Source organism: Pogona vitticeps, chromosome 3, assembly GCF_051106095.1.
Source record: "Pogona vitticeps strain Pit_001003342236 chromosome 3, PviZW2.1, whole genome shotgun sequence".
Taxonomy (NCBI): Eukaryota; Metazoa; Chordata; class Lepidosauria; order Squamata; family Agamidae; genus Pogona; species Pogona vitticeps.
Window position 1 is genome coordinate 175,356,788 of NC_135785.1, and position 22,380 is coordinate 175,379,167.

At 41.6% G+C, this 22,380-nt stretch overlaps 1 protein-coding gene across 1 annotated transcript in view; it reads right to left on the reverse strand.

Moving 5' to 3' along the window:
- OCA2 (OCA2 melanosomal transmembrane protein) overlaps window positions 1–22,380 on the reverse strand; it is a 220,359-nt gene that overhangs the window by 172,966 nt on the left and 25,013 nt on the right. Inside the window, exons 2-3 of the mRNA XM_020796810.3 lie at window positions 6,362–6,467; window positions 3,386–3,675 (exon numbers count right to left, since the gene is read on the reverse strand). Of these exons, the coding sequence (XP_020652469.3) occupies window positions 3,386–3,675; window positions 6,362–6,424 (353 nt within the window). The 5' untranslated portion in view covers window positions 6,425–6,467. The remainder of the gene's footprint in view (window positions 1–3,385; window positions 3,676–6,361; window positions 6,468–22,380) is intronic.

Here is a 22,380-nt window from a genome sequence, read left to right on the forward strand (position 1 = left end):
TTATGGCACCACAGCATCAGCTCCATGTGCCTATCCCAATGAACAGACAAGTCCAGAGCCTGTTAAACATGAAGGTCAGTATCTCTCAGGGTTTTAGCAAACTCAGAAGTAAAGTCTCAGCAGTAGCCATTTAGTGAGATCACTGTCACACGACAAGGCATACAAATAGCTGCCAGATAGCTGAAGCTGATTCTTCAACCTTAGAATCATGTAGTGAAACCATGTAGTGAAACCCGGGAAAATGCTGGACCTCTATGGATGCTTAAGAGAGGGATTACCTAGTTAGAAATTACAACAGAAGAATAATGTACGAAGAAGCTACTTCATCCAGTGTACTTCTTCCAACAATGGCCAACCAAATGCCTTTGGGAAACCTGCAAGCAGAGGATGGGGGCAATAGCATTCACTTGCTGTTATGCCGCAGCAATCAGTAACTAGAGACATAGTGCCACTACAACAGGAGATAACATATGGACTTGATGGCCTTATAGACCCTTTCTAACGAGGACAGCGCAAAAATGGTCTGAAACTCAACATCAAAAAAACTAAGATCGTGGCCACTGGTCCCATTACCTCCTGGCAAATAGAAGGGGAAGATATGGAGGTAGTGACAGATTTTACTTTCTTGGGCTCCGTGATCAGTACAGATGGTGACAGCAGCCATGAAATTAACAGATGCCTGCTTCTTGGGAGGAAAGCGATGACAAACAGCATCTTAAAAAGCAGAGACATCACCTTGCCAACAAAGGTCCGCATTGTCTGGTTTTTCCAGTAGCAATGTATGGAAGTGAGAGGTGGATCATAAAGAAGGCTGACCGCCAAAGAATTGATGCTTTTGAATTGTGATGCTGGAGGAGGCTCTTGAGAGTCCCCTGGAGAAGGAGAACAAACCTATCCATTTTGAAGGAAATCAACCCTGAGTGCTCACTGGAAGGACAGATCCTGAAGCGTTATCGAAGAATCCAACATGAATTTGATCCAACTCCGGGAGGCAGTGGAAGACAGGAGCGCCTGGCGTGCTCTGGTCCATGGGGTCACGAAGAATCGGACAAGACTAAATGACTAAACGACAACTAACGTCACTGTTCTATGATTCTGTGATATCACTACCATACCCAGAAACCTTGATAGCCTTGTTCTCAAGAAGTGTGGTAAACTAGAAGTTTAAATCAAACATATAAATCAAAGCGCCTGCTGTTAAGAATTGCATTTCTCTGCTTCTGTGTCAATTCCAGCATTCAGTTGTTGTTGTTCTAGTCCCACAATGTTTCAGAAAGAAAAGAGGATAAGCCTGCCCGAAAATCTATTTCTTAGAGAAGCTATTATTTGTACATGAAGACACTGAAGAATTAAAAATCCATACAGGAAACATGTAGGCTCAGCAAACCATCAAATTAAAGCAATAAATATTTTATTCTCTCATATAATCTCTGAATTTCTCCCAAATGGCCACAAAGCAAATAAATTATTTTTGCAGAATATCTTAAAATTATTGGGTTCCAACTCTTCTGCAGAAAGTTGCATCTGCCTGGAGTTTCAACGGAGAGCATTGAAAAATGCAAACATACCAGCAAAGTATACAAAATGAGTAAGAGATCAAATGAGGAGAATGCTGTTCAGCAAATGCTGCATAACTCAACAGCATTTTACTAGATAAAAGTCGACAGCACAGTAAAATATTTGTGGAAAGCTGTGCAAAACTAAATACATACATACTTACATACATACATTATCAGTATTATGCAGATGGCATTCAGTTCAGTTGAAATCCTTCTCAGTTCGCTCATATAGCAGTGAAAACCACTAAATACATCCCCACAGATGCTCATTGCCTTAAGTGACTGAATTCTGAATGAGCAAGTACTTTTTTTACTATCAAAACTATAATCTTATACATCATTTCTCTTTCCAGAGAAGTAACAATTATTAAAGAAATTGTTCCCTTCCTGTAAATTTATGGTGCCTGTTGGCCATTTATATATACAGTGGTGCCTCGCATAACGAGTACACCGTTTAATGACGAATCCACATAGCGATCTATTTTTTTGGGATCGCTAATGCGATTGCATTGCAATGTTCTGAATGGGCAAACATCGCATTGTGGTGATCGGTAAGCGTTTTGCTTACCGATCTTCGCATTGCGATGTTTTTAGAACAGCTGATCGGCTGTTCCAAAATGGCCACCAGGTGCCCAAAATGGCCACCGCAAGCATTTTCGCGCGCTGCCCTCGCTTACCGAGGCAACGAAAATGGCGGCGCTATGGAGGATCTTCGCTGAACAGTGAGTTTGGGCCCCATAGGAACACATTAAACAAAGTTTAATGCGTTCCTATGGGGTTTTTAGTTTTGTTTAGCAATGTTTCTGGATAGCAATGATTAATCCGGAATGGATTAACGTCGCTATGCGGGGCACCACTATAGTTGGGTTTTCAAGGAATATCAAATATTTAAGGAGTGGTTTTACCATTAGCACCCCTACAGCTTTTTCTTGATCAAAGGTGGGGTTTGAACCCGGGTCTCCTGTATCTTAGGCCATCATTCTATTCACTACACATCATAAACTCCATGTGCTTATTCCTGTGGCTCTCATGATATTTTTATCCCATCTTGTACCAAAAGATCTCAGGGCAGATGAGCAGGAGAGCCTGAAAAAGCTGATAGAGGCCAATGTGTCAGAAAAAGTATTCAATGTTGGAGAAAATGCAACATTCGCATGGAGAAACTGAAACTCTTCCCTTTCTACAAGAATTTTTCTGATGCCATATACTTTTATTCCAAACCAACAGAAGGTTTTGGGAACCATTATATACTTTGGGCTGATGTCAACAGTACTCTTTTGAGGAAGATACAAAGAGATGGGAATGGTGAGGCCTGGATCTAGTATAATAAACTGGTATGTGTCTGTCTCATCACCTCTGTTCATTCCAAATAATTGAGCCTTGAATGAGCAAACGTATCCAAAATTTCATTATGCATCACTTTTATGCATCCAAAACAGCTGGTTAGCACTAAAACGTTTTTTTTCTTTAACATAAACTTCTGATGTAGTTTGGCAATCTTTGTATCATTCAATCAATCCAAAAGTAAATTTTGTTGTTGTTGTTCTGGGTGCATTTTGCTTTAATGGAAAGTCAATAAAGGAAACAAAAACTTGGGAAAATACAGCATGCATTGTGGCTATAAAAATAAATATTACTTCTGTAATCTTCTAAGAAAATTGCCGTCTCCAGCAACTGGCTACTGAGTTTCCCACAAGATTCCTTTCTGCTCCTTATGTTGCAGAATGAGATTAAATAAAACATTTATCAATTATAAATTGAGTCAGAGAATATAAAGCAAACATATATCAGAAGAAACAGATTCTGTTTGGTCTTGTTTCTCTTACCTCTCTTGCATGGTGAGAGGGCTAAAATCTTTCTCCAGTGTGATGTGACTATCTGTTTCTGGTGCATTGTTTGGGTAGGGCTTTTGGACTTCTCTCTGAACAGCCATCATCTCCTTCAACAGATTCAATTCGTTAAAATTGCTGGAAATAGGTTCCACTGCTCTAAGCAAATCCACATGCTGGGGGCCAGAGGCCTGGGTCAGCTCCATATCTACTCTTCTGGAGATTGCACTATCCTCTTTGCTGTCCAAGTACATAACTGCGTCACCAGAAGAATTCTGTTTTCCTTCCTGTAGGGGTGTAGGTTGAAACAAAGGAAAGAAAAGAAAAGCAAAAGTCAGGCACAGAAATTTATAAACATGGAAAATATAAGTAACTACTGTATGTCTGTTTCTGGTTATAATTTGTTACTTTTGGAATAATGAGGGTTAACAAAATTATATTTCAAAAGTAATGCTGTAGGCAGGAACAAAATTACTCACTGCTGTAAATAGTAACACTTCCTAGTTACTTCTAAGCAAAGTTTGTGTCACTCTCTTAACAAACATGTTTTTTTTCAAAAGTAACAGAAAGAAATGAAAAAGTAATGAACAACACAAAAAGTAATGTAAACAGTTACCTTTTTCATCATTGGCCAGAATCCTGTTGCACAACTACAGTGGTGCAATGGGGGTAACATTGCTGCTATCAGCAGATTGCTCTTAATTAAAGCATTCTGGCTTCAGTGTCTGCTTGTGCACAGTACTCTACCCTTGCCTGTAGGTTGTGCACAACACAAAACCGGAGCAAGAGCTCTTTAAATACTAGAAATTTGCTACTGCTAGTAGCACCAAAAACGAGTAATGACAATTTGCTGCTTCTTAAACCTTATAATCTCCTGCCAACCTAGCAGTTCGAAAGCATGCAAATGCAAGTAGATAAATAGGGACCACCTCGGTGGGAAGGTAACAGCGTTCCGTGTCTAAGTCACACTGGCCATGTGACCACGGAAGATTGTCTTTGGACAAATGCTGGCTCTATGGCTTGGAAACGGGGATGAGCACCGCCCCCTAGAGTTGAACACGACGACAAAAATTGTCAAGGGGAACCTTTACCTTTACCTAAACATAATGCCTAACAAGATCTTCATAATATTTTTGTGGTTAATATGCCCAAGCCCCTCTCGTGCTACTCTGTCCTTGAAGAGAGTAGCATGAAAGAATAATTTTAAATATGCGCACACCCTCTATTGTAATGTTACAGTACTCTTAATTTGTGATTCACTTGTCTGTCAAGCAGTTGAATTGCAAATGGAGATGATTTTATCTCAATAATAAATATCATGGATGTCATCTCTGCACAATCAGTGGTTTAAAAATTGTCTTTAATAAGGAACATATTCCATATTCCTTATTTTCATCCCACCTTTCCATTTTTAAAAAATAGTCAAGACAGCTAAGAAATTTCACTAAAAACAAAATAGTGAAACTGTTAAAAATCATAACAATAGTCAATGGACATCAAAACAGATTAAACATATCTTAAACGGACTCATAACAAGGTTCTCACCACCCTGAGCAAATTGGATCTGGTCTGATTTTGGAAACTAAGGAGAGTTGGGCCTGGTTAATATTTTGAGGTAGAACCACGGGTAATATCAAGGATTGCCAGTCAGAGCTAGGAAAAAAATCCAGCCTAAAAGAGCTGCTGCCGGTCAGAGTTGGTCATACTAGATTAGATGGATCAAGTGTGTGAGTTATTATGTGAGCTACTTATACTTCTAAGTCTCTCCAACTTCCAGTCAAAATAACTCATAGTTTTCACTCCTGAACCAATCATTCCAAGACTGTAATAACAATTGGAGTCTACCAGCAAAAGCTAAGAAACTGTCCCTGTAAATTGGCCATAATATGCATGTTTTCTGGTTATGTACATTTATTTTAGTGGCATTTCTTGAGATGTCCCTTCATTTAAACTAAGAAATAAACTCAACTGCTATATGTAATAAGCCAGTATCTACATGAAATATAGGATATTCAGTTTCTACAGACTATGTTGCCTTTTCACATTTAATCTGCAAAGCTATTTGTGTGTCTAAAAATGAAAACGTTCTAAACCACAACACCATGTACTCATAAAATACATCACAGAAAAGGTATTTCAATTAAGACTTGGCCAGTTCTAACAACCCATAATGCTTTTGGAACTGAAATCCTTTCTTCCATTAAATGTTGACCAGCCTGTGTATGTCTTGCAGTCATCTTCTTTCTCAGCAAAGATCACAGAGCTCTCCAAAACCTAGTCAATAAATGAAGGAAAGCTGATAGCCACCATGGCACTAATTCTTTCTTTTTCTACACAGCCAACAGCACTGCACCCCATGCCAAGTGAAAAGCTGAAGACGGGTGTCTGGCAAAGCTTAGACATCATCAGATTAGAATTCCTAAATCTTGGTACCCAGGAGGGAGCTGGCTGAGAACTTCCAAGGCACTTGGACTATGTGCTTGGTTCTAGACAAATACATTTGCAGTTCTTGATATAGAAATAAGGCACCCTGGGAATTTTAAGGGTTACATTTTCTGGACAAGGACATCTTTGGTGCTTTCTAGCTCATAGTTCGCTTCTTCCTCTGTCTTGCTATGAACTTCAAAAACCTTCAGAAAACTCTGCTTGGCAAGAGATCATAACGGAACAAACAAAATGAGCATGAAAATCCAAGGGAATAATACTTGCATCACATTATCTGTAACTCTTGGGAGACAGTTCTATTAACCTATCTCTTTTGTTTATTGTTACACATGTTTGCTCAGGCCTCCAAAAGATATTATGGGGAATGTGTGACAGCTACCAAGCTTTACCCCATCCTCCATGGTAAGATGTAGTAGAGCTTTTTAAAATAAAAATCATCAGTATTGCCCTGCCCCAAATCCAGCTCATCCACTGCTACAGGTCAACAACATAGCCAGGCATTGTTCATTAATCAGAAGTAAATCATACCTGATTATGATGTAATTTACTGCCAGGAAACTGGGCAAAGTTGTGGGTGCCACTGGTACACATGCCTTAAGAAAGCTCCCTCTTCACAGAGAATCTGAAGTGATTCCTGTATAAGACAAAGGACAGCAGAAAAAGAACGGCAGAAAGTGAGTTCACTGGAGCAAAAATTGTGTCCCAAGTGGGCAGGTGGCTTTTTTTTCTCAAGACATCTTAATGCACAGTGAAGAAGGATGGTTGACTAATTCTAGTTCATTGTGCATCTACAATTCACACACTTTTATCAGATTAAAGCACTTTAATTGTTATGGCTTTGTGCTATACAATTCTGGGATTGATAGTTTGGTGAAGGAAACAGATATCTCTGCTGTAGTTCAGTGGTTCTTAACCTTGGGTTACTCAGGTGTTTTTGAACTGCAACTCCCAGAAACCCCAGCCAGCATAGCTGGTGGTGAAGGCTTCTGGGAGTTGCAGTCCAAAAACACCTGAGTAACCCAAGGTTAAGAACCACTGCGTAGTTCAAGGGTGTGCATGGGAGCTGTCTGGGAAGGAATTCTAGGTACTTTTCCAAACCAAGGTTTACATCCTGTTGTGGTAAATTACAGTGCATAAATTACACAACATATCATTAATCCATGGTGAATTTTAAGAAATAAAACATTTTGATTCCCTTCCCCATCTCCTGTGGGATCCCTTTCATCACAGGGAAGCTGCTCAGCCCCATAGGATTTGTGGGGGAATAGTCTTTAATTTCCAAAAAGTGTCCCTGGGATGACCTCACCAGTAGCAATTTAAAAAAAATTAAGGACTCTCCTCCCAATATCATGGTCCCCAGCTGCTTCTTCCAGATGAACAGGAGTCTAAGAAGCCTCAGGATTTTTAAGGCGGAATTGGAAATAATTTGCAAAAAAAAAAAAAAACTACTGCAGCTGATGATGCATTCATCCATAAATCATGCAGTTGAATGTCAGTCTAAAAGTTCCAGAATTCTGAACAATGGAGACTTGACTATTAAAATAATGACCAAAAAAGTTGTCACAGCTGCAACTGTGTAGATATATACAACTTCCAGTGATGGTCCGTTAGGAGTTGTCAATATGACAACTAATGCTCACTCTGCATTAATTCTCAACAGCCACATTTAAATTGCAGAATTATTTACCACAGGAAGCTTGACTGGAAGCCTCTTTTAAAGCAGTTCATAGTAGAGGAAAGATCTTATTGCTTGCAGGGGCATTTACTTTATGGTTTTTATCCAATGTTTCCTCTGCAGCATCTGATTGAGTTGATTACATCACAGCTGTTTTAGAAGGTCATTATACTTTGGGATGTTTTCATTGCTCTGAGCTGCCAAGAGTTGTCTGAAAGGAGCAAAGCATAGGCCTAACTGAATATCCAAGGGCATCTCCCAAGCTTACCAGGTGTGCCTGAGCAGGCAAGCGATGTGAGTGCCATAAGGTAAAGGTAAAGGTTCCCCTTCACAATTTTTGTCCAGTCGTGTTCGACTCTAGGGGGCAGTGCTCATCCCCGTTTCCAAGCCATAGAGCCAGCGTTTTGTCCGAAGACAATCTTCCGTGGTCACATGGCCAGTGCGACTTAGACACGGAACGCTGTTACCTTCCCACCGAGGTGGTCCCTATTTATCTACTTGCATTTGCATGCTTTCGAACCGCTAGGTTGGCGGGAGCTGGGACAAGCGACGGGCGCTCAGTCCGTCGCGTGGATTCGATCTTACGACGGCTTGGTCTTCTGACCCTGCAGCACAGGCTTCTGCGGTTTAGCCCGCAGCGCCACCACATCCCTCTGTGAGTGCCATACCTGAGTTTTATTAAGCTCATCCATTTTACAATGCAGCATTATACACATGTTCAAGCAATGATTCAGAATGAAGACATCTAAGCACAGTGGCATCCGGAAAGGCATATAAATGCATATAAAGGTATATGAATTCTGAATTCTATACTGTACATTCTGAATTTTTGATCTCTTCAGGAACTTCAGAGTGTATCACTCACTAGACTAATGGGAATTTTTAAAAACCATACAAGTATACACTGACCTCTTGTGGCAAACATGCAGATAATTGCGACTGATATTTTCGGCAAAGGGTTTGTGCAAATTGCTCTGTGCAAAAGGGATGCAAAGGCAGCATTCATGACATAATTCCATGCATATTTACTCAGGGTCAAGTCCCACTGGGTTCAGCAGTACTTACTCCCAGATAAACATGCATGGAACTTCAACTTTCATATGTCAGACTCAGTATTAGTCTCTGTAAACATTTGTTTAATGGCACCATCCATGCCCATATCTGAAAATGAGAAATTTGCAATTTGCATTTTGACAAGGAGAGGAAACCAGGCTAAACCCAATTTTAGCACCAATTAGAGCAGGCCCTTTAAAACAAACAGGATTTGTTGGTGAACACTGATGGAGACTGTTGAAAAAGATTGTTAGCACAGCTTTTTCCAACCTAGTGGCCTCCACATGTACTCCAGCAACCATACCCACCCTGTTTTGGTACTCACAGTACAACAAACCTGAAAGACAGCAGATTGAGCTATTGGATTTGAAAGAGGGTATGAATTTAAATTTTGTCCCACCACCCCCTGTTTCCAGAAAGATGAATGCTTACCCCCCCCCCCCCGCATGGCCTTATACGTGAGAAAGTAGCCTGGACAGCTTCTTTCAGTAACATCTTTCTCCTTTTCTTTCAGAGTACGATTGACTAGATTTCACACAGTTCTGCATCAGTGGGTTTCATTATGACATTGCCTTTAGTAGAAGCACACCTATTCTTATTTTACAAATTATGATGGGAATAGATAAGCCTTGAGCCCCTTTGAATACTTTCCCCTGCTTTCCTTCCATTTCAATGTAGCAAGCTTTTCCTGCTGGCATGAGAAAATTGTCACCATTGTTTTAGTGTGGGAAACCACTTACATGGCTCCTCAGAAATGGCTGTTTCGTACACAGTTGTATCTGCTTTGTGCCTCAAAAAAAATACTGTAGTGAGTGCGATTCCTGAAATCAGCACGGGGTTACTTTGAAATTGAGAGGAGAAAGTGAGCAGTAGTCTTGAGGAGACTGACAGTCTAAAGAGGAGACTATATGTCGAGTGGGTCTCCACAGCTGGAGACTATGAAAAATCTGTGATTCTCCTCATCCATGCAGAGACTCCACATGTAGAAAAGGTTTCCTGTTCAGATGATCACCGTTTGTGTAACAGGAGTGCACTGAGGGAAGCAATATTGGAACATTCTCTTCCCTCATATGTTCAGAACATGGTGGCTTGTCTGTTACTGCTAGTGGGGCACTGCTCCACCTGAGGCTCAGACTATTCCAAAACATCCTGTCTCCTGCCTTAGCAGAGGGAAAGGGTTTCTCTGCATATGTAAGCTTACCTGTCTCTTCAAATGTGTGAGAGAGATTTGAGGTGGGTGGGAGGGTGTATGTATGAATGCCCACTTTTGCCACTGGCTCTGTCCTATTGGTTACTGTACCTTCCAACCCACCAATTACAATGGGTAATAGCCAGCATTGGTTCAAATTAACCCTCTTCTGAACACTTGAATAAGACTACCAAGAAAACAGAAGAGAAACAATATTGAAGATTCTTTGAGGGGCACATGTAGGATAAGCTTGACCTTCTTTCTGAAGATGATAGGGAGTTCCCCGGGATAGAGTTCGTGTATATTTATATTGTTTGAGCTATTCAAAGTACACCTCCTGCTTTGATTAAGATATTGAAGAAGATTATGGGGGATCAAGTGAGACACAGCAGGCCTGGGCACAAAAACATATATAATAATCTCCTTTTCACTGTGACCCAAATGTATAACCAGATTTTGTTCCTATTTTGAATCTCTGAAAGCATTTCATGTAATATGGGGTTGAGGGGGGAATTTTCATTTTACAAAATAGCTAGAGCTGGCCCAAGACATTTTTATGCATGAAGCAGAGCATCAAAGTATGCCTAATCCTTCCAAGCCAAGGTTTACAACCTGACCATTTTTTCTGGCACATGAAAAGAGAATAGTCCACTACCTTTTTTCTCTCTATCCACAACAGTAAATAAACAAAAACCTCAGTTTTAAAAATGAATACCTTACTCCTCTTTTGTTGCACTGCTGTTCAAGATGGCTGCCTCACACCTTCTAATAGCACGGAATACCATCTGCTTGTGGAGGGGGGCACCACGTAAACCTTAGTGTTATTACTTCTGCTACACGTACACAATGTACTACAGAACTATACAAAAGAGAAAAATAGCATGAGCCTTTTTCAGTCATTGCCTATCCGTTGCTATATGGTTGCTGCCTAAAGAGAAGAAACTCCTGGTTGCATGTAGGTTCTACACATAATCAAGAAACCTGCACAACCTAGGTACTTGCTCACATGTAGGGCCTTTGCACAAGCCAAAATTTCTCTTTCTGCTGTTCTCCACATGGAGAAAGAGGAGGAACTAGTCATATGTTGAAAACAAGGTAGGTAATGGCTGATCAGGATTACAGTCTCTACCTAGCATGACATTTACAAACAACCACAAAAACCTTTCTGGGTAGCGCAGTGAGGAGATTGGGAGTTCAGTTCCCCACTGTGCCTCCCTGGCAGGGGATGGACCTGATGATTCATAGGGTCCAGCTATGCAATCATAAAATGATGGTGATGATGACGACGATTCGGTTTCAACCAAGGGGCCCATTTTGTTGTTTAGTTGTTAAGTCGTGTCTGACTCTTTGTGACCCCATGGACCAGAGCACACCAGGCCCTCCTGTCTTCCACTGCCTCCCAGAGTTTGGTAAAATTCATATTGGTAGCTTTGGTGACACTGTCCAACCATCTCATCCTCTGTCGTCCCCTTCTCCTCTTGCCTTCACACTTTCCCAACATCAGGGTCTTTTCCAGGGAGTCTTCTCATGAGATGGCCATAGTATTGGAGCCTCAGCTTCAGGATCTGTCCTTCCAGTGAGCACTCAGGGTTGATTTCCTTCAGAAAGGATAGGTTTGATCTCCTTGCAGTCCAAGGGACTCTCAAGAGCCTCCTCCAGCACCACAATTCAAAAGCATCAATTCTTCAGTGGTCAGCCTTCTTTGTGGTCCATCTCGCACTTCCATACATCACTACTGTAAAAACCATAGCTTTGACGATGCGGACCTTTGTCGGCAAGGTGATGCCTCTGCTTTTTAAGATGCTGTCTAGGTTTGTCATTGCTTTCCTCCCAAGAAGCAGGCGTATTTTAATTTCATGGCTTTTGTCATCATCTCTAGTGGCGAAGGGGCTTGAGTAATTCAAAGAACCTATGGGCTATGCCGTGCAGGGATACCCAAGACAGGCAGGTCATAGTGGAGAGCTCGGACTAAACGCGGTCCACCTGGAGCAGGAATTGGCAAGCCACTCCAGTATCTTTGCCAAGAAAACCCCATGAACAGAAACAAAAGTGGCCCATACTCATTATCTATGATTTATTAGAAGTCCTAACCCAACAGGAGACACACTGGTTGGACCTCATCTAACTTTTGAAGAAGAAATGTAAAAACAGCAGATGTAAATAGTCCATTCTAGACATGGGGAACACAGAACCCTACAGAGATTGGTAAGCCGCAAATCCCACGATCCCTCACCATTGGCTATACTTACTAGGCTTGATGAGTATTTTGGTTCTTCAACATCAGAAGAGCCACGCATTATTCACCCTTGCTATAGAAAGATAGACACAGTGGACACCTATAGTAAATATAGATGATTAAGAAGTAAAACTGGCATACACTGAAGTATTTAAAAACAAAATGAAAGCTAGATGGACAGAAGATAGTGATGATTAACAATTTGTGGCTTACTTTCCAAGGTTAGAAAAATGTAGTTGCTTTTATGGTGACTAATATCTCTTTTTTTTCTCAGCACCAAAACATTGATCTCCCCTTCATGAATTACTGCCTTGTCATGGCGAAGGGGCTTGAGTAATGGGCTATGCAGTGCAGGGACACCCAAGATGGACAGGTCATAGTGGAGAGTTCTGACTAAACACGATCCACCTGGAGCAGGCATTGGCAAGCCACTCCAGTATCTTTGCCAAGAAAACCCCAGTATAAATAGATTAAAAAGACCCTGGTCAAATGTAAAGTCCTTTCTCTCCTCCTTCCCCCCTTATCATTGCAACAACTTCCCATTAATACCAGAGTGAGGATTGTGTCCTTCCAGATGTTATTGCATTGAAATGCTCATTGGCTCTAGCTGAATATCCAATGGCAACATCATGGAAGCTGCATTTCAACAACATCTGGAAGGCCAAGTTTTTTCATCCCTGGATTTGAGGGAAGGCTTCCAGGCTAGAGGGTGCTGTCACCAGACCAAATACTACACCAGCATATTTTCCTTTAAAAGTTAAGCATCAAAGAAATAGCTTCCACCCCACTCATTTCCATAAAACATGCTTCACTTTTGTACAAAACAATCAACAGCAAGCAATGGCTTTCAAATTTGTCTAGGAGCTATCTAGCAGCCTTTCAAGCTGAGCACCAAGCTCTCTAAAATACATCTCAGAAAAAAATATGTTATTGTACCCTGAGTGACATCTCCAGATTATTGTTATTCTACAGTGTCAGTCTTCCTTGTGTCTAACTTGATAAACAGCAGGTGTTTCAAGTGGCAGTTCAACAGCAGCATATTAATGAATATCAAAGGGTTGCTTTGCGACTCTCCAGCCTTCATAAGCCTATGTTTCATCTATAGGATGAACCTTGCAGATTCTGCCCAAAGGAGGGTTTCATCTCCTCTTTTTTGGGCCACCTAATCAGGGCCAGCATTGCCATAAGGGAGTTTGAGATGGTTGTCTCAGAGAGTAGATGTTGGATTGTATGGAAGGCAGATGCACTTGGTTGTTCCCTTCTGTTAAGGACCCATCCCAAGCTAGGCTGGCACCCTTGGGTGTGGTACAGGAACTTATCACATTCACCATGGCTGAGAACAATTTAAGAATGTTGGCTTCTGGATGGAATGCATGAAGATACCATCTTGTCCACCTCAGGTGGCAAAACATTTTACATGGGCCATGTATCTGATGTACTGATTTAACCAAGGTGTTGTTCTGCTGAAAACTGCCTAATTCCTTTCTGAATCCCTCAGCACCTATTATAATAAATAGGATTTATGGTGATAAAAATTATCTTAGGTTCAATTGTTCTGTTTTTCTCACGTTCTCCGCTCAAAAGTGCCAGATATTATTATCTCTTCTCAGAGGGAGCAACTCATCAGTGACCTCACTTATGACATGAGGACAGCAATCATATTTCAGCATAAATAAATTGTTAGACATATTTGTAGTTATTGTATTTAAATACATTTATTTGTACTGTGCCATCTCCCAATTGTTTATGAACTTCATTTGCCACTGGAATCTGCTGACTTCTCATTGAGGAAGGAAATCTTGCCACTTCTCTAAGCAAGAAACGGGGCCTTTTGAAGGACAAAGGTGGGGTAAAATATTTTCAGTGAATGAATGAATGAATGAATGAATGAATGAATGAATGAATGAATGAATGAATGAATGAACATACTGTTTTCCAACTACAGTCCTCAGCATCCCATAACCAGCATACCCATGTTCCTCACCTTCCAAGCTCTGCTTGACTTCCGAGGACAAGCACCATTTATAGCTCTAACTCAACTAACAAAATATCATGTGCCAACCTAGAAAAATGGTTGGTGAAGTTGCTAGAAGGATTTGGGCAAAGGAAGAAGAAGAACAAACCTGTCCCCTCTCTGCACAGGTACCAAGCCAGGAATCTCATCTTCTCGCACTGTTGTTATTCAAGTCGCCTCCAACTTATGGCAACCCCATGAATGAGTGACATCCAATGAATCTTATGACTAGTATCCCTGCTCAGCTCTTTCAAGCTTAAGGCTGTGGTTTCATTTATTCAGCCACTTCCCTCTCAATTCACCACAACTTCCTGCCCCAGTTCCTAACGTAGGATATCTGCTGGGAGACAAATTCTGCCAAATTTGACCCTTCCAAGAAACTCCTGGCTTGTGTGGCAGATAATTGTCTCCTACAAAAAGTGGAGTAAAAAACGAGAGGAGTAGCTGTCCTGGACTTGATTCTAACCAATAAAGATGTCTTGGTGGAAGAAGGGGCAGCAAGAGGAACTCTGGGGGAAAGTGACCATGTTCTACTTGAGTTCTTGATTTCAAAGGAAACAAAAGCAGAGTGTAGCCACACATGTACCCTGGATTTTAAGAAAACCAATTTTAATACACTCAGAACAAAAATAATTAAAGTCTCGTGGCAGGAGGTCTGAACAGGAAAATGAGTCCAAGATGGGTGGGGGTTTCTTAAAAATGAAATTCAGAAGGCAAAGTTACAAAAAATAGCAAGAAAAGAAAGGTGGAAGGCAGAAAAAAAGAGAATGTGACTTCACAAAAAGCTTAGAGAGGACATGAAAACAAAACAAAAACAAAAAGACACATATTCTTTTTGTTTTTGAAGGAAGACTGGGCCACAATGGAAGAGTACAGAGAAATAGGAAAGAATTGCATGGATCATATTAGGAAGGAAAAAGCTGAGAATAAGTGAAATTAGCAAGAGACACTAAAAGCAACATAAAAGCATTCTTCAAGTACATGCACATCAAAAGGCAAAATGATAGCAGACAACAAAGAATAGTCAGACGTACTCAATTCCTAAATCAGCTCAGTCTTTTCCTAAGAAAGCAGTCTATGACCCTCCAGGCAAATATGAAGTAGTAAAGAGGGGATAGGATTGCAGCCTGAGATTGATAAACAAATAGTCAAGGTTGTCATATAGAGGAGGGGCAGTATCTGTTCTCAATCATCTCAGAGTGCAGGACACACAAGAATGGGCTCAAGTTACAGGAAGTCAGATTCTGGCTGAATATCAGGAAGGACTTCCTAACTGTCAAAGCAGAATGACAATGGAACCAATTCCATTAGAAGGTTGTGAGTGTTTCAATGCTGGTGGCATTCAAGAGAAAATTGGACAACTGTTTGACAGATCTACTTTCAGTTTCTTAGCACTGAACTCAACCATCTGAATTGGGCCCTACAGGCAAATGACTACTCCAAAAATGAAATCACAGGAGCCATCAAACCAAGAAAACAACACCGAACTGAAGAAGAAAAACAGCCACCCACAAATAAAGTATTTCTGCCATACATCAAAGGGGTCACGGACCGCATGGGGAAACTTTTGAAAAAACACAACCTACAAACAGTATTCAAGCCCACCACAAAAATACAACAAATGTTACGGTCAGCAAAGGACAGAAGGGACCCCTTCACCACTGCAGGAGTATACCGGATACCTTGCAGTTGTGGCCAGGTATATATTGGAACCACAAAATGAAGCATCCACACCAGAATCAAAGAACATGAGAGACACTGCAAACTAAAACAACCAGAAAAATCTGCAGTAGCTGAACATGCCCTGAAACAAACTGGACATGAAATTCTATTCCAAAATACTGAAATACTGGACAACACCAGCAATCATTACATCAGACTGCACAGGGAAGCCATTGAAATCCACAAGCACCAGCAAAACATCAACAAAAAAGAGGAAAGTGTGAAGCTCAACAAAACTTGGCTCCCATCTCAAAAATACAAAAGGTAATGAACTCTACCCAGCCACAAGGACAGGGGATCACTAGACACAAAAGACCAGCTAATGACACCCATCAACCACAGGAACAGATAATCTCTTCTCCTTAGCACGACAATACATCCACAACAATACACACTAATCACCCATCTACAGAAAAAGACAAAAGCCTATCTCACAACCATAAATACTGCACTCCCAAAGCCAATTATACCAGAGCACAGAGTGCTGTCCTCTGAAGATGCCGGCCACAGAGACTGGTGAAACGTTAGGAAGAACAACGTTCAGAACACGGCCAAAGAGCCAAAAAACCCACAAAAACCATTAGATCTACTTTGATTGGATTTATTTATTTTTACTTATTTATTTAATTTATATCCTGCCCATCTAGACCAAAGTCTACTCTGTGTGGCTAACAATAATTCATAAAATAGTAACAGTATAAAATAAAACAACAGCATTAATATAATTCAAGATGGAAAGAATAAATTAAGTAATGACAGGAGGGAAGACCTGCCTAAAGAGCCAGGTCTTAAGATTGCTCTTAAAAACAACCAGTGAGGGAAGCCAGACAAATTTCTGGGGGTAGATTGTTTCAGAGGCAAGGGGCCACTGCCAAGAAGGCCCAGTTTCCTGTTCTTTCTCTCCGGGCCTCCCTCAGTGTTAGGCCCCTCAGCTGCCCATCCTGGCTAGAACGAGTGATTCGGGTAAATCTAGGTGGGAGAAGGCGTTCCACTAGATAATGAGGTCCTAAACCATTTAGGGCTTTATAAGTGATCATTAATACTTTGAAATCAATGTGAAAAAGAACAGGCAGCCAATGCAGAGCAGCCAGAGCGGGGGAGATATGTTGATGTTTTCTCACCCCAGTGAGAAGTCTGGCCACCGCATTTCTCCATTTGAAGTTTCTGCATCAATCTCAAAGGTAGCCTCACATAGAGCTCATTACAGTAGTCTTATGTCGAGACTACAAGCACATGGACCAGAGTGGTGAGCACCCCACCTTCAAGATAGGGACGCAGCTGGGCAGTCCACCAGAGATGGAAGTAGGCAATGTGGACCATTGACACTACTTGGGTTTCCATAGTAAGCACCAGATCCAGATGGACCCCCAAGCTGCGAATTTCACTCTTCGTGGTGAGAGTTGCTCCCCAAATGTGAGGGAGTTTCGGAAACCACCGATGGTGAGGCTACCCAGCCTCAGGACCTCCATCTTGTCCGGGTTCCGCTTCAGTCTATTCCCCTGCATCCATTTCAATACAGCCTCCGGGCAGCGCTGAAGGGACAAAACGGCATCCACTGTTGTTGGGAAAAAGGAGGTGTAGAGCTGGGTGTCATCAGTGTATTAATGGCACAAAGCCACACACACCCTGATGACCTGACCCAGAGGCCTCATACAGATATCAAACAACATTGGGGAGATAACCGAGTCCTGTGGAACCCCACAATTGAGATCCCATGGGGCTGATACACTCTCCCCAAGCTATATTCTCTGAGGACAGTCCTCCAAGAAGGATTGGAGTCAGGCAAGCATCAGACCACCAATTCCCAGCTCGGAGAGGAAACTGTGGTCGACAGTATTGACGGCAGCTGAGATATCGAGAAGGACCAACAGAGACGTTTTGCCCCTGTCAGCCTCCCTCAGCAGGTCATCAAACAGGACAACTAATGCTGTTTCTGTGCCATGGCACGGCCTGAAGCCCGACTGAAATGGATCCAAGGCATTGGTTTCATCCAGAAGGGCCTGGAGCTGATCAACCACCACCTTCTCTACCACTTTGCTGAGTAAAGAAACATTGGCGATGGGCCTATAATTGCCAATGTCATCCGCAGCCAAACTTGGTTTCTTCCTAAAGGGCCTAATGAGTGTCTCCTTGAAGAGAGACCCATTAATTATTGCAGTGGCCCATTCAGTTGTTATAGGCCTGGCTGCTTTGATCAGCCAGGCTGGGCAAGGGTCAAGGGAGGAGGAAGTGGCACAACAGCAATCAAGCACTTTGTCCATCATATCTGGGGTCACAGGCTGAAAGAGATTAAGTCTTGTTGGTCAAGACAGAGCACTGGAAGTCTCTGCTCGATCCGCTGTATTCAAAAAAGGAAAAAGATCCAGATGGATGGCTTCCACTTTAGATTTTTAAAATGCTGCAAATTGGTCAGGTGAAATATTAATGGGAGGCCTGTCACTGAGACCAATTCCGGATAGATCGTGGACTACATGGAAAAGTTCCACCTGCTGATTTGAAGCTTCGCTTCTCCAAACAGTGAAGTAAGCTCACCTGGCAGTCCTCACTCTGGTAAGGTAATGAAGGTAATGGTTAGTCACGATCCTGACAGCTTTCCAATTATATTCCGTCAGGTTTCATCTCCAGTTGCTCTCTAGCCTTGTCCTGTTCTGCTTCATAGCTTGCAGCTGCTGGTTAAACCAGGGTGCTGAATGATCTCTGCAATGGATTCCTGCACTGAGCAGGAGGTTGGATTTGATGGCCCTACCTCACTGGTTCTTAACCTTTGTTACTCAGATGTTTTTGGACTGCAACTCCCAGAAGCCTTCACCATCAGCTCTGCTGGCTGGGGTTTCTGGGAGTTGCAGTTCAAAAACACCTGAGTAACAAAGGTTAAGAACCACTGCCCTACCTACAGGGCCCTTCCAACTCAATTATCCTATGATTCTATGGTAAGCTGTGAACTTTTTGATAAGAGAATGCTTATAACAAGTTTAATATTTACAACAGCCATAATTCCTCCCTGACTGCATAACTAAGCAGAGGCCATATTGCCAAATTCTCAAAAAAGTTAGATGGGCAATTATCAATCGAAAAGCAGGTTGGATATCATCTTTGTACTGCAATGGAGGATCTGGAAGGGTGTGCGTCTGTGAAGATGGAGCAGTAAGGATGTGCATTCCAGGGTATTGGCTTAATTCTGGCTCTGTGTCACATGATCTAACATCTATCTCAATATTCTCTATGGCTGAATTGAGACACAAATGGACCACAAGGCTGATTAGTTCTGAGAGTTATAGGCTTACCCCATCTGGAAGACCACAAATTATCCACCCATCTACACTGACTGGCATCAGCTCTCTGGAGTTTTAGAAGCCTGCCTAAGGGTTAAACCAGGGACCTTCTGTATACAAAGCATATTGCTCTATCACAGAATGGCAGTCCTTCACTGTTCACTCCAGGCAGGGTCATCAATCAATCATATTATTATTTCCTAACTCTGTTCTCTGACAGTGAGCATCCTTCCAGTCACTTAAAGCAGAAGAAACAGCCCAAGAAGCAAAATGGCAGTAATCATCAGATCCTGGAAAAAGCAAAAATAGAACACAGAATAACTGCAGCCCTTTTAACACTCAACATTCAGGAAGTCAATGTGCAGTGTGTTATTACTTTCAATCATCCCTTTGCAACTGGGGAAGTATTTGAAAGCAATTCAGGAACAATCAGTGGAAATTATATTGCCACCCATGAAATATGAAAGAGCAAGAATGCCCAACACTGGGAAGTCAATATAATCATCATCATCATCATTTGCAGAGGACACTGGAGAGATTTTGAAATCTTCTTGAATGATTTAACGAGTTATACACCAAACAAATCTCTTTTAAGGAGATTCCATTTGCCACTTATGGAGCGACAGCTCAAGTGCTAGGCTATGCCATATTGGAACTCCAAATCAGAATTACAAGAGGAAAGTCTAGTGCAGAAACGTAGTTCAGCCTGAGGGTCTAGCTGTCCACACCACCCTAAGTATGTCTAAAGAACGAACAGAGACAAATCACAAGATGCTGGCATTCCAAGCAGAGCATCATGCTGACTATTCCTATTTTTGCAGAGCTAGAGAATTTTTTGATGTAGATTTAGAAGAGGTTGCTGTGTTAGTCTATCAGGCAAAACCAGAAGAAAAATAAAAAATAAAGAAGACAAAAATTTTGTGGCACCTTGAAGAATAAGTGCTATATTTTAATGGGTGCTTTCATACACAAGACCACTTCCTCAGACAGAAGCTTTTGAAGCAGCTTGGCCTTCTGAAGGCTACTTTGAAGCCCCTTTGAAAAAAGCTGCATGTTTGGTTTGGCAAACCGCTGCCACAGGACACACAGAAAAGAAATAATTACTTGCACCATAGAAAGTGACAGCTTTATACCACCACCACCAAAACTGTAAAGATTTGTCAACTTTGCTGAAAACTTAGAGGCAAAAGCATGCCAACATTCGGACATGCAAAACTTTATGACAATACTACATTCAGACACCACCAATAATAACTACGATAATGATGAAGTGGTGATGAACGATATTTATTTGCTTAGGAGTACAATCTTTCTCCCTCTCTCTTTTTCATCCCTGTATTCAGTGAGCTCCTTATCTTGATCAGGAGCTGCTGTGCTTCCTGCTCTCCCTGTTCAGAGTGCAGTCCAGAATTTTATTTGATCAGAGCAGAAAAGCATCTAAACAAATTATACCCTTAAAACAACAAACAATCAGTGTCAAAACCAGAGAAAGATGACATTTTTATCCAGTGAAATGATTTATAGGATTGGATGGTATTTGGGGGGGGGACCCTCAGGAGTAAAATCCCTGCTCAACCCTAAATTTCTTTGGGTAGGCTTTGAGAAATTGCAGAGCTTCTTGGAGGAGAGACAGACTTAAGATGTACTGAAATAAATAAGTAAAGTAAAACAGCCTTCTTGATAGGCTTTATCTTGCAGCTCATTGGACCATGTTCGGGCTGCTGCTGGTTCTGCTATGGCTGCAAAAAAATATAAATCGCTATAAGAAGCTTCAGCAGCGACTGACAGCAGGCATCAACTGATGTTCACTTGCCTTCTCAGCTGTGGGTGATCTGGGCCAGGGAAGACATTGCATGCACTTCCTGGTTGTGTGCAACAGATGAGTGCACTGTTTCCCTAAGGCTCATCATGACATTTCTGCTATTGCAGTATGCTGGTTGATGCTTTCTGTGTCTGGCTAATATGGGATTGTTGCCCATGAAATTCATGATTGGTGGGTCTGCTAGAGTGGCTGTCAGGTTTTGGGTATAATATAATGTTTCCAGTCCATTTTTTCCACTTTCTTGTGTTCTTTTTATTTATGCACAGCCCTTCACCAAATCTGGTAATAGGGCAGTCTTACAAGACACAATTGTTAAAACAGAAAGGGCAGTCATCCACATACATTGGTGCAATGGTATGTTTGGAAATACAGGTGCCCATCTGAACTGTCTCCATAGCCAGCCTCACCCACCCCAAGGAGTTTCCCCCCCAAAAAAATCAGGCAACTGAATCTGGTCGTATCTACAAATGAGGGGAAGGTATTTTGTACATTTAATAGCTCTTAATTACCCATTCAAGTCCTAACCACTTTGAAATGCTTTGCATTACAACATGGATAGCTTGAAACAATACACTATTCCTGGAAAAATTTATTTCTCTCCCAGTTAATGTGAGGATTGCAGCTCAACTCAGAGGGAAGAGGGAAGCCAGGAAAGAAGGATAATGTCAAGTGCATGCTAATCATAAAGTCAAGGGGGTTTCAACTCTTTGAGCCTTGATTCCACTATGCCAGTGGTTGCCAACCCCGGCTAACCCAGGTGTTCTTTGCCTGCAACTCCCAGAAACCCTGGCCAGCACAGCTGGTGGTGAAGGCTTCTGAGAATGGCAGTTCAAGAACATCTGGGTTACCCAAGATTGGGAACCACTGCATAATGTCATTGTTCATCTCATAAAACCAACAATAGCAGCATTCCGAAACACAGACACCCACTATTGAGTAGCAATATCTACTGTGTTTTTCATAGAAACCCAACAGCTAGCAACTGGACAGCTGTGTGTAAAATAGTGACTCATAAAGAAAGGTGGGAGCAAAGTTAGGTTTGTGACACATGGCACTTCTGAATTCATTGGAGCCCTGTACTTTGTTTTTCCAGTAGGCAAAATGGTAACAAATGGTAATGCATTTACAGGAGTTTGACAAGTGACCTCCACCCATTTGATGAATACTGTCTGGGCTGTATTTTTTTCCCCCTGTGGATTTTGTTAGGCTTACATTTTCCGGATAACACAGTCTCTTTATGGAAACTGTTCATTGTGTTAGATCAGGAAGAACGACTGCCATACAAGTGATATTTTGACCTGATTATTCAAAAAATAAATTTTATTCGAGAAAAGCCCAGAGGTGCACTGTTTTTCAGGTTGAACATATGATAACAGAGTTTGAACAGAGACAGAGAGGAAATATTCTAACTATAACTCCAATGTTTTAAGGAGTTAGATTGCTGGACTGGGCTTTCAAAGAGCTAGTTGCTATGTAATCCATTGGATGAGCTTAGGCTAGTCAGTCTATTTCTCAGACTGAAAAGACCTCACAGGGTCATTATTGTTGGAGTTTTATTTGAAAT